This window comes from Equus caballus, chromosome 4 (genome assembly GCF_041296265.1).
Source record: "Equus caballus isolate H_3958 breed thoroughbred chromosome 4, TB-T2T, whole genome shotgun sequence".
Classification (NCBI taxonomy): domain Eukaryota; kingdom Metazoa; phylum Chordata; class Mammalia; order Perissodactyla; family Equidae; genus Equus; species Equus caballus.
The window spans coordinates 82,730,664-82,743,461 of record NC_091687.1 but is presented as its reverse complement, the minus strand read 5'-3'; the positions used below and the strand labels follow the sequence as shown (position 1 = coordinate 82,743,461).

The window sequence follows — 12,798 nt, the reverse complement described above, 5'->3', positions numbered from 1 at the left end:
CCTAGAAAGACAAACAGAACAATATCTCAAGTATTTAAATACCTATATAGTACATGTTTACCACTGCTAGACTTACTGAAATTTTCTGTTCATTTTATAGAATGCTTTTTGTAACCAGGTAATTTCAATTATAGTGTTTGCTGTACCATTCTCTTTTTAATTGGTTCACATAGAGACTGAAGTTTTTTGGAATGCCATTCTTTGTGACTGACAATGTAAATATTGTGAATAAATTTGACTAATTTTGAATGACAATAGAGAGGAACAGGTTGCCCGTGCCTTGCTATGGCAATAAAGACAGAGAGTATTAGGTTGCCAGTGTCCAAATCAGTTCCAAAATCAATGACATTAGCTCTTCTGAAAGTAACATGAAACATACCACTAATAAAAAAATGTCAAAAGACACTTTAATGCAGCTTCTGCTTATAATGCCTAACAGTGCCTACAGAAAAGCAGATCTTAGTACAGCAAAAAATCTTTTCTTTTTCTTTTGCAGGGTTGGTTTAGCCCTGGCCAAGTCTTTGTATTAGATGAGTACTGTGCCCGTTACGGTGTGAGAGGCTGTCACAGGCATCTCTGCTACCTTACAGAACTGATGGAACATTCAGAAAATGGTGCTGTCATTGACCCAACCCTGCTCCATTACAGCTTTGCATTCTGCGCCTCTCATGTGCACGGCAACAGGTATTTTTACTTGCAAACATGCAGTGAAATGTGTAGGGTTGACTTGAGAAGAGAGAAAAATGTCACCTAGTAACAAATTTTAAATAGCAAACACTTCTTGCAAGAGAGAAAAAAAACTCACAAAGGAAAAATGTACATCAGTCTGGTGGGCTGCACTTTGTTTCTTTTTGCCATTAAAGCCACTTGAGAGAGAGAGAGTATCTATGAAATTTGAAGTTGCCTTTTAGTTCTTATGTACCACCTCGTACGAGGGTCTGCACAGCTCATGTGTCATCTGTATTTGTATTGTAATGCGTATGTGTGTCTGGGTAGGGTTTGTTGATAGGTTTGTGTATACCTGATGATCCTTGCTTTTCCACTGTGGAATAAGCCTTCATTGACAAAGCAAGATAAATAATGGGGTTTATGTAGGGTCTCCTCCCAGCCCCTTCCCTAATCTACAGTCTAGGAACAAGTATCTCCTTTTAGCACTCTGAGCCTGTAACATCACCTCTTGCCTTACCAAAAGGGCAAAAACTCACCTAATGCAATGATTACAACTATGTACGTCTGAGCTTGAAATCTCTCCATGTCATTCTCCCTCTCTTCTCTTGATCCTGTTCCAGAGAACATTTGCTAGGGCTCCTCCCATAAATGAGGTACCCCTTATCCCATCCCCTTCTTACCTTGCTGCAATCATTACTCCATCTCTTCCTCTTTATATTTCTTTTCTTCCCACAGACCTGTTTAAGCTTCACAACTAGCCTCACAACATAACAGAGTTGTCAAGGGATTCTGAAGTTAGACCACCTGGGTTCCAATTAATGCTTATTTACTGTGTGAGGTAGGGCAAGCTTCTAATCTACTTGTGTCTCTATCTCTGTGCTTCCTCTTCTATAAGAAGGACATAAAATGGTGTCTCTGTTAAATAAATCATAAATCTTAAATAGTGATAGAGATTAAATTCTATATCAAGCACTTAGAACAGTGCCTGGCATGAGTGTTCAAAAAAATGTTAACTGGTAGTTTATATTGTCTTAAGTGTTGTTATCCTGTCACTCTTCTCCTCATCTTTCCATTGTGTTCCTTATCTTCCTACACAGACTTCTCTCACCAGTCCCCTGTGTGGCTTCCAGCTCCTCATCTGCTATTAGGCTGCTTGAAATGGATTGATTGCCTGATGACCTCATCTCATAGCCCCTCCTCCAGCTTCACTTTCCTTACTCTCATTGAAAAGTTGAGGCTGTGGAATTTCCAAGACCCTGTGCTTCTTAAAACTCAGCGTACCTTCCCTGATGCAGCGCTGTCTCAGCTCTCCTTTTTTTTGACCATCTTTTTGCTAACAGTTCCTGTTCCTCCAGAGCCCAAGTGCAGTATGGTGTTTTTTCTCACATCTATTCTTGAAAAAGTATTCTCCTCTTTCTGAGAATTTTTCTACTTCAGTGAAAAATTCTACTTCAGTGACCTCACTCCTTTCCACACCTTTAACTGTGACCTCTCTTTATACAGATAATCCCAACCCAGTTATTCTCCCAAACTGCAGATCTCTGTCGACAATTAGCAGCTTGAATATTGTGCTGGCTCTTCCAGCTCTCTGTGTATAAAATTAAATCTGTCTTCTCCCCAAACCAGCTCCTGTTCCTGTACCTCTTTTAGCTCCTAATAGGGTGCCTGGCAAAAAGTCACACTCTTGGCACACAGTAAGTCTTCAGTAAATATTTGATGAATAAATGAATGACTTTATTATTTGTGTTATTGTCACTCCCATTAATGGCCCATTCATTTTTCTTTGACCTCCTAGCCCCAATTTGTTGCCATTGTCAATGTTCTGTCTTCATAGTACTGCTCAAATTTCCCTCTTTTTACCGTTTCCATTGCATCTACCCTAAATCTAGCCTTCACTTTTTCTTGCCTGTCTATATTCATCTCTCTTTTGCTGTTTTTCCCTACAGTAGTCTAGCCATCACCTTCAAAATTAACAGAATAAATTTTACCATAGTCTTTTTCAAAAAACTTGAGTGATTCTCATTTGATTATTAAACTAAAAATGAATTCCAAGCTATAGTATCAGGGTTTTCCCTTTACCGTCTCATTCTGTCTACACAGTCTGCAGTCCAAGGATTCTTCTCCATATAACCTTTACCCTAGACAAGCTGATTATTCTCCCTGTAATGTTTCTCATTTTCCCAAGTTTCTAACAGTCATACCACAAAACTCCTCTAAGAAGACTTCTTTTAACTTTTTCAAACACTACAAACCTTGTATCTGGAGATATCTTATGAACTTTATTGTGTGTATTGTATACAAAATACACAGCTGCTGCTACTCTACTGCATAATATTTTGAAGGCAAAAATTACCACTCATTCACCTATTATCCTCTGTAGACCCTAACACAGTGTCTTGCATATTGTAGGTACGTAGCAAATGTTGTTGGAGTCCCCACTGTTGCCTTTTCTCATCCCACAATAAAATAAGGCTGAGCCTAGTCTCAGAATCTGTCCAGGCTTTCACTTCATTCTGGAACTCAGCCTTATTGGAAATTAGGAGAATGTTGCAGATGGTAGTCATCTTACCCCAAACTAAGCCCTCTGCACTCAGCAAACCTGGGGGAGTGGGGGTGACAGTAATGATGACAGGATAGCTAATCTTTTATAGCTAAAGTGAGGGACTATTTTTACTAAACCTGTCTCTTATCTGCTGGCTCTGTCTTTCTTCCTCCTGACCCATGGGTATCAAAAGATAGGACTCCCAATGTTAGGCAGCACTCAGAAGTACAAGAGAGTAAGAAGGTTGTGGTGAAACAGGTAAACCCAAAGAATTTGTATGATCAGTTTATTTTAGAGCAACACAAAAAGGTAAAATTAAATTGAGAACATCAAGTAGGGAATTCAGCTAACGTGCCCCCAAAATGTATGTGTTTTGACACACGTTAATGGAAAGTTACTGCCTGGGAGGCAGCCTGATTTGAATCTATAGGTTGCCATAGTTACTTTTATTCTGTCAGACTATTGTTTTCTTTATAATGGTACACTGTAAAGTGTAAGGTATGTTCATATGTTCATGCATATATTACACTTAATATTACACATTAAATCCATTTTCCTGGTTAAAATATGTACATATTCAGGTATCTCTGAGTGGTGTTTTAGAGTAGAAATTTGAGTCAGTTTCTGATTTCACATGTAGGTCACATGTAGCTTAAGAAAAAAGAAAGGAAGAAATGTAGGTTTTGGGGAAATTTGAACCTCAGTTTAGGGTAGAAATTATCCAGGATAAGCTGAAAGGTATGATGTTTCCTGTAATTTTTAGAGTCTAACGGAAGTCATTCAGAAATGTCATACTGTCACAATGAGAGAATAAAAAGAGGCAAAAGAACTCTACTTGAATCTTGATTCTGAAATTTGCCAACTGACCCATGTTGGGCAAATCGCTTAACCTTTCTGAAACTCAGAGTTCTCATATGAAAGAAGGGAAATACTAACGTGAAGGTGCTGGATAATTATAAATACTGTGTCAGTATTGAGTATTCTAATATGCTTCCCTTTGTTGCCCAGCCACAAGGATGTAAATTGTAAAAGGAGGAAAAACCTGAAAAATAGATAGTTAGAGCTGTAATACCTCATGCTAAGTGGAAATATTTCACTGTGTATCTAATTATACTCTTGATTTCTTTGCTAATAGAATATTCAGGTTTCAGCAACCTCCCTTTATGAAAATAAGCTTCTCTTATCCAGCTCTGCAGCATCTGATATTTATGCAGTTGATATTTAGTTTGTTAAAAATACTGTCAATGTCAAGTCTGACTTTTCTACAATGTTTGCCATAGTCTCTCTTTATGATCACTTTTACATCTGTCAAGACACACATTCAGAGTGTCGTTTTGCTCATTACCTAAACTACCTCTGTCAACAATTCAAAAGGAGAAAAGATTGCCTTTTGTTGTTGAATGAAGCGAAGGACAACAGTGCCGTCTGGATCTGAAATTTTTCCGAGAGCACATCCTGTTTACCCTGCATTGAGCTCTCTAGGTGGGTTCCTTCTGTGTCGACACGTCTCTGAATAGCACTCTGAGTGTTTCAGGAATAAAAGAATAGAGTTAAACAGAAAAGGCTCTGGCTGGTACTAAGACTGAGGAAGAGAGAGAAAAAGAAAGGAAGAAAGAAAAAAGTGAGTCAAGGACAGAAGCAGACACACTCCTGCAGGATGATAGCCGCACAGGTCCGTGAATAACACAGCCACTCACTCAGCGATAGTGCCGCTGATGACTGATAGGAAAGAGAAAAGAGACTTCGCGAGACAACGCGTCATAGGGCAAAGTTCTAGGTTGATACGCGTGGTTATACACCTTGGTTTTGTAAGTCAGGCCGAGGGTGGAGAAACTAAAGCAGCAACACAAGATGACTTTCATCTCTCAGTTTAATGTAAGATAGGGCAATGTGTTCACTGACTCTTCTTCAGTTTAGTAGGGCCTCTTACAGCTGCTACACACCTGACAAAGGCCAGCTCAGATGTGCTAGCTTTCAAGTACAGGGTACAGTAGTACCACTATATGATTATAGTTTGTATATACAGTAATCCCTATTTTCTGTGGATTCCAGATCATATCCCAGAGTGGTAGGCACCTTCCAGGGCATCAGTCAAATCATCGTGTCACGATTCCTCCGTCTTCAGAGGTGATAACATTTTCTCTTACCTGTCACTTCAGAAATTCTGCCTCAACTTCCTGCCTGTAATTTTATAGACAATGATAAATTTTTGAGTAAAATCATAGACAATGGCATCAAATAGGCACATCAAGAATTTCCATTACCACGTCTTAATTCTAGTTTTTGATATATGATGTAGAGAGATTAAGTACAAATGTCACCTCAATTGTCAATCTAGAGACTCACTTCTGGGGCAGGTGGGCAACCATATCAAGTGTCCTAAGCAAGGTTATCCTTACACACTGTGGCCATTCTGAGCAATTTCATCCTGTCTGCTACATGTGCAAAGGTGGCAGGGACAGTTATCAGTGAGGGCTTTTTAAATATACACTGAGGGTCCTTGTTTGATTCTATGAGAAACTATACAACTCCACATTTGCCTCAAACTTTCCCAACAATAACATCTCTACCCAGCCAACCTCGAGTTCAACACTAACGCAAGATAATCATGCCTTTCAAAACAAGACAGACAAAAACAGAAAGTGAGCGGTCGGGGCAGAGACGTAGTATGTTGGAAATAGCACTGAGCTAGCGGTCAGGACATCTGTCTTCTTGTCCCAGCTCTTCCACTTATGAGCTATTTCATTCTAAGCAATTGGTCCTGTCTGAGCCTCAGTTTCCCATCTGTTCATTGTGAATAATAATATCAACGCTGCTTACCTGATGTGGGGCCTAAATAGGTGAAATAAAGTTACGTGAACACTTTGTAAATGATAAAATATTGCTTAAATATCAAGTGGTGATATTATACATACAGTATAGTAATTAAATAAGCTTTTGGGCGTTGTGCTATAGAAGACTGACAGTGCAAAGGTGAACTTTGGGTGTCATTCTTATAGCAGGCTACTGTAGTCAAGACTCAGGCAGGGAGATGAGACTGGAAAAGCATTGTGAAATTGCCTCACGTCATCACTGTCCACGATCATTAGGAGGAGCCATGCTGAGGTTCTGGCATCTCCCCTTCACCCTATTCCCTCAGCCCTTCAGGTTGCTGCAAGACACTGTGGGCCTAATGGGACGGTGACAAAGACAAAGCTAAAAGTAGGAGCCAAGACCCTGTTGTTTAAGGTAAGTCAGTCGCCAGACTGTAACCTGGGGGATAATTGTTAAGGCCACCTAATCAGTTTCCTGCTTTCCCTCCACACTATTCATTCGCAGCAAAACCTCCTGGATTCTTCTGAAACAATGCATATAAAAGAGCCCAGTGAAGGTAAATCAGTGAGGAAGAGACAAGGCAAAGGGATTTTCCAGTATGTGTTAGAATACAGATCAGGTTAACAACCGACAGAAGCAGGAGCTCCTCCTCTGGCGTAGCTTTTCTTCAGCTTGGGACCTTTAGAGCCGCCTTAGCATCTGGAGTTAGGTGTGGAAAAGAGCTTGGGGACTTGAGTTGGGTCTCCATGTAGTTTTCTAGCATACTAAAGTTTTTTTTTTAAGAACTTATTATGTAACGCTGTTACATAAAAACATAAAAACAATCAAGCAACAACAAAAGCTCTATATGTACATCTGTACCATTTACCATCACTGTTGCAAGTCATTGGGGATTTTTAGATCTCTGTTTATGCACAAGATTGGCCTGTTCTTTTCCTTTCTTATACTGTTTTTTCTGGGATTTGGTATCCAGGTTATTGTAGCCATATATAATGAGTTGGGGAGCATTCCCGCTTGTTCTGTATAAGATTTGTGTGACTTTTTTTAAGTTTATCAGTAACTCGTCTTTAAAACTATCTGAGCTTGGGGACTTACATGTGGAAAGATTTTATTGCATCAGTTTATTTTGCAGTTAAAGAACTACTCAATCTTTCCATTTATTTCCTGAGTGAGTTTTGTCAAGTTAGGATTTTCCAGGAAATAGTGATTTTCATCTGTTTTCAAATGTATTGATATTAAGTTGTTCAAATTTGTTCTCTTTATATACTTGTTGCTCTCTCTGCAGACATCTCCCCTTTCTCATTCTAATATTGTTGATTTTTATCTCTTCTCTCTTTTTCCCCCTTCATCCATCTTACCAGAAGTTTGTAAACTTTATTGGTCTTTTCAAAGAAGCAACTTTTGGCTTTGTGGATCTCTATTGCTTCTTTGTTTTCCATTTCATTAAATTTTTAAAAAATAAACTTTTTATTTTAGAATAATTTAAATGTACAGAAAAATTTCAAAGACGGTACAGGAAGTTTCTTTATTTCGGTTTTCTCTAATGTTATTGTCATAAATTACCGTGGTACGTTTGTCAAGACTAAGGGACCAAGATTGGCACGTTGCCACTAATTAACCACCAGTCCTTATTTGGATTTCCGCAGTCCTTTTTTTTTTTTTAAATATCCTTTTTTCTGTCCCAAGATCCAACTCAGGATACCAAATTGCGTTTAGTTGTCACGTCTCCTCTGATCTGTGGCATTCTCAGTCTTTGTTTTTCATGACCTTGACAGTTTTGAGGAGTACTGGTCAAGTATTTTGTCAGACATCCCTCAATTTGGATTTATCTAACATTTTCATGATTGGACTGGGGTTATAGGTTTTTGAAGAGTTGAAATACCCTCTCATCTCTTCCTGTCAGGGAGGATATGATATCACTGGACATCACTGGTCCTGATAACTTTGGTCACTTGGTTAAGGTAGCGTTTGTCAGGTTTTTCCCCTGTAAAGATGATGTTTTGCTTCCTCCGTACTCGATTCTTTGGAAGAAGTCATTAACTCCAGCTCACACTCACGGGGAGAGGGGAATTAAACACCACTTCCTGGAGGGAAGACTAGCTACATATTTGGAATTCCTCTGCGAGGAAGATTTGTCTCTTCTCCCCTGTTTATTTAGTGGACCATTTATTTATGTCAGTATGGATTCATCTGTGGTTACTTTATACTTTGGGTTATAATCCAATACTACTTTATTTTGTAGCTCAAATCGTTCCAGCTTGGGCCATTGAGAGCTCTTTCAGACTGACTCCCTTTGATGTGCTCTATCCTTTTGTTGTTGTTTTGAGCACTTTCTTACTTTCTGGTTCTGAAATATGCTCCGAGCTCCTCTTGTATTTTCCCTGCCTCAGCCCTAGAATCAGCCATTTCTCCAAAGAGGCGTGGTTCCTTTTGTTAGAGAATGGTATTTAGAAACCAAGATTGGGATATGGATATGCTCATTGTTGCTAGGATATCATTGTTTCCAGGCCCTCTCAGTGGCCAGAGCTAGGTAATATATATTCGTATACTAATCCATGAATTCATACTGATGTCTCCGACTCTAGTCCAGTACCACAAAGTTCGTGTGAGCCTTCCGTTCTTGCTTATCTGTAACTTGTCTCTCCAACAGTGAGAAACCTGGCTTCCCCTGTCCACCATCCATTTCCTTATTTGTTCAACCCCGGTATACATGTCAAGCAGTTTCAAAATTTGCCAGCTAGATTACAGTGTTTGTGTACAGGTCCTTTAGTCATTAGCCTTATAGTTTCCAGTCAAAACATTGTTTTCCAAAGTTCAAGGACAGCTGCTTTTCTCCCCCTCTCTCTTTAGTAAGGTTCTGTCGTATGATGCAGTTAGAGTCACTTGTCAAAATATGCATTCTATCCTCACCATCTGAGTTGATACCATGGGATTTTTTTCCCTTAAGTTGGTATACAGTAATTTCACTCTCTGAGCTGTACAATTCTTAGTTTTGTGGGTTTTGACACATAGAGTCATATATTCACCACCCTACTGCCATACAGAAACATTCCATCACCCTAAAATTTGCCTTGTGTGCCCCCTTTTATAGTCAACCATTTCATTAAATTTTGTCTTTAGTTTTATTATTCCCTCCTCTACTTTCTTGGACTATTTTTTTTCTAACTTCCTAAGTTAGATGTTTACCTAATTACTAGTCAGCTTTTCTTCTTTTCTAACATAAGCATTTAGGTTATAGGTTTCCCACTAAGTACCACTTTCCCACATATATAAATTTTGTTATGTAATATTTGGTTAAAATTCTAAGTAATTCTAACTTGCCATTGTAATTTATTTTTGACACAGGGTTATTTATATTTTTAAGTTTCTAAGAAAGTGAAGTTTTTTTGGTTATTTTTTTAAGAACTGGTTTCTAACCTAATTTCTCTATGTTCAGAGAATGTAATCTATATGGTACTGATTCTTCATAACTTGAGACTTTCTTTATGGCAAGTATGTGTCAAATATTGTGTTTCATGTTGGTTGAAAAAAAAATGTATATTCTCTAGTTTGGGTAGGGCAGGCAGCAGTTGTGTGGTTCATATCTTCTAAACTCGTACTGATTTTTTCCTGTTTGATCTATGGTGTTATGACCACAGTGAGTGGAAAGCTACCATTGCCTTGGTGGTTTCTTCCCTCTACTTCTGCCAGTTTTTGCTTTGTATATTGTGAAGCTGTTTATTAGGTGAATTCAAGTTTAAAATTGTTAAATCTTCCCAGTGAATGGCAATTATCTCTTCGTAACTAATAATGCATTTCGCATTAAAGTTTTTTCATGTGGTTATTAATGTAGCCTTTTGGGTATTTGTCTGATATATGTTTATTCTTAATTTTACCCTTTCTATATTTCTTTATTTTAGTGTGTCTCATAAATAGCAAACTAACATTTTGATTTAATTATCCAATATGACAATTTCTGTTTTTTTAATCAGTTTAGTCCAATTACAGTTATTACGTATATTGAGATAAGTAAGTTCATTTCCACCATTTTATTTTGGCCTTTCTTTTTTGGCTCCTGTTTGTAAGCTTTTTGTTTCTTTCTTGCCCTCTTTTTGTTTCATCCAGGTTATTTTCTTCTATTTTTTTCCCCTCAATAATTTAAATGTTCCAACATTTGAGATTTTACCATATGTGTTGCTAAAATTTTGAAGTCTTAATGCTAATCAGCAAGTTTCTCCTTCTCTAAAGAGTTCAGAGACCTTAGAACATTCCAGTCACCCCCTTCCTGGCTTGCATGGTTATATTATCTAGTATTTTAGTTGTATCTTTGTTTGTTTGTTTTCTAATCTTACAAATTAGATATTATATTTAGTATGCTAAACGCTTGCTTAGATTTAGAAATTATTTTTCTTTTTCCTAAAGTACATTCTTTGCAATTTCCTATAATGGAGTACCTGTAGATAGGGAATTTTTATTGGGCATTATCTTTGTCCACATTTTTGAAGGAAAATTTTGCTAGTATGCAGTTCTAGATTGATGGTTATTTTCTCTCAGAGCTCTGAAGATTATACTCCATTTACTTCTGACTTCCTTTGTTACCATTAAGAAGGCTGTTGGCAATCTAACCACCATTCTTTTGAGGAGAATTTGTCTTTTCTTTCTGGATAGTTTTAAGGTTATTTTTTTGTCTGTGTTCACTATAATGTATCCACATGTTCATTTCTTTTTGTGTATTCTATTTGGGATTACTGTGGATTTCTGATCCATCTGACCCAACATTGGGTAAGCACCAATTCCTTTAAATTTACCCTGCTTGGGATATGAAGATCCATGTTTGCCATCGGTTCTGGAATATTGTTATCTCTTTAAATATTGTCTTGCCTCCAATCTTGCTCTTCTCTAAAACTCCAATTGCCCATATATTAGGCATTTTATCTTCTCTATCTCTTAAAGTCTGTAATATATATTCTATCTACTTATTTCTCCTGCTGCATTCTATGTAATATTTTAAGTTCTATCTTCTACTTTGGGACTTGGCAGACCTCTTCTATGAAGGGCCAGACAGTAAGCATAATAAATGTTTTGGGCTTTGTAGGCCATATTATCTCTGTCGCAATTACTCAAGTCTGCTGTAGTGCAAAAACATCCATGGACAATATGTAAGTAAATGATTGTGGCTTGTGTTCTAATAAAAACAGATGATGGGCTGTAGTTTGCCAACCCTTTCTCTCCTTCCCCAATTCTCTCTTCAGCTATGACATCTATTTTTTAAACCACTTATTGAATTGTTAATTTCAATTATTAAACTTTTTAGTTCTGGAAATTCTACTTGGTTCTTTTTTAAATTCATTTGGTCATTTCTGAACATATCTTATTTCTTTCTTGGTTTTTGTTCCCCTCTTTGTTTCCTTAGACCTTTCATAGTTAGTTATTTTATATTCTGATCATTGCAATAACTAAATTTTCTAGGTCTTTACATCTGTTCTTTCTGCCTGCGTTTTTGCCATGGTTACTTTTCTTATTCAGCTAGCATTTTTTTGTAGTAAGCACATCTACTTGAAATTAATCTGTGGAAACTCGACAAGGCCTGAGTTGAGAATGCTTTCTTCCAAAGAGATTTGCTCTTGCTTTTACTTGGTGTTGGGGTTGCTGCTGGAGCTATTTTATTTTCCATCTGGAGATTGCTTGATTGCACAGATAGTGCCCAGTTGGACGAGGTCAGGCATGTGGTGCATGTTCTCTGGAAAGACTCTTTTTCGCTCAGTCTGTTAGATGCTGTGGAAACAGACAGGTTTCTTTGTTGGCTCCCCTTTGCAAGCATGCTGGTTCTCTCTAGCCGGTCCTTCCACTGACAGTATAGCCCAGTCAGGGGTCCTGTTTGTTGCAGGCATCTCAGGTTTAGCAGCTCATGCAGATTAGGTCTCTGACACAGTGGTGCCCTCCCTTGAACACAGCTGTAAAGCCTCCTTGGTCTCAACATTTGACCCCAAGGCAGCCTGATGCTCATATTCACCCCAACTGTGGTTTCAGCTCCCCGTTTATTTATTTTCCTGCCCTTAGGAGAATTTTTTTTCCTTTCTTATAAGTGCAGCACAACATTTACCAGTATATTTTCTATAATTTGTGCAGTGTTGAAGTGTTTTGTAGTAAAGAGAGATTTTGGGGGTGTAAATCAGTTCGCTATACTAGGAGAAGTCATGATAGAATTTGCATTTTGAAAAAAATATTTGGACGTCTATAGGGAGAACCTCCTGGAACCCTCTCTGTAACCCCTCTGCTTCAGGTTCCACCAGATTAACACTGCTCATCCATCACATCGCAGCTTAAATATTGTCCCAAACTGAGTCCTTCCCTGAAAATCTAAACTACACCAGAGCTTTGTACTTTTGTCCTTCTTACATGGAATTGTACACTTACTGAGTTTTCTTTTTTATGCCTTTCCCTCTTAAAAACTCTATTAGGGCAGGAGTCATTTTTGTGATGCTTGTCTTGTATCCCCAGGACCTGGCCAGGTACTTGATAAATATTTGTTCAGTAAGTAAATGAATGACATTGGAGCATCTGTTTACAATTTTATAGGTGACATTTTAAGGGACTTCATTAGGAGAGTTCACAATTAAATCTTCTTAATGAATCAAATGTAATGATGTTTATGGCCCATGTTAAGACCGTATGTAACCAGCAAGATTGTGTCTTTTTACAACATAGAAATTAATAGATTAAAACAATGAAATATGCTTTTTTGTGTATAAAATTGAAAATGATTATAACAAATGATACAGACTACAGTTGAT

At 37.8% G+C, this 12,798-nt stretch overlaps 1 protein-coding gene across 12 annotated transcripts in view; it reads left to right on the top strand.

Annotated features, from left to right (window-relative positions):
• Positions 1-12,798, top strand: part of CADPS2 (calcium dependent secretion activator 2) — a 495,842-nt gene that overhangs the window by 351,857 nt on the left and 131,187 nt on the right. For all 12 annotated transcript variants that reach the window (XM_070264987.1, XM_001502202.7, XM_070264989.1 and 9 more), the window contains exon 13: positions 497-684. In XM_070264987.1, coding sequence (XP_070121088.1) covers positions 497-684 — 188 coding nt within the window. The remainder of the gene's footprint in view (positions 1-496; positions 685-12,798) is intronic.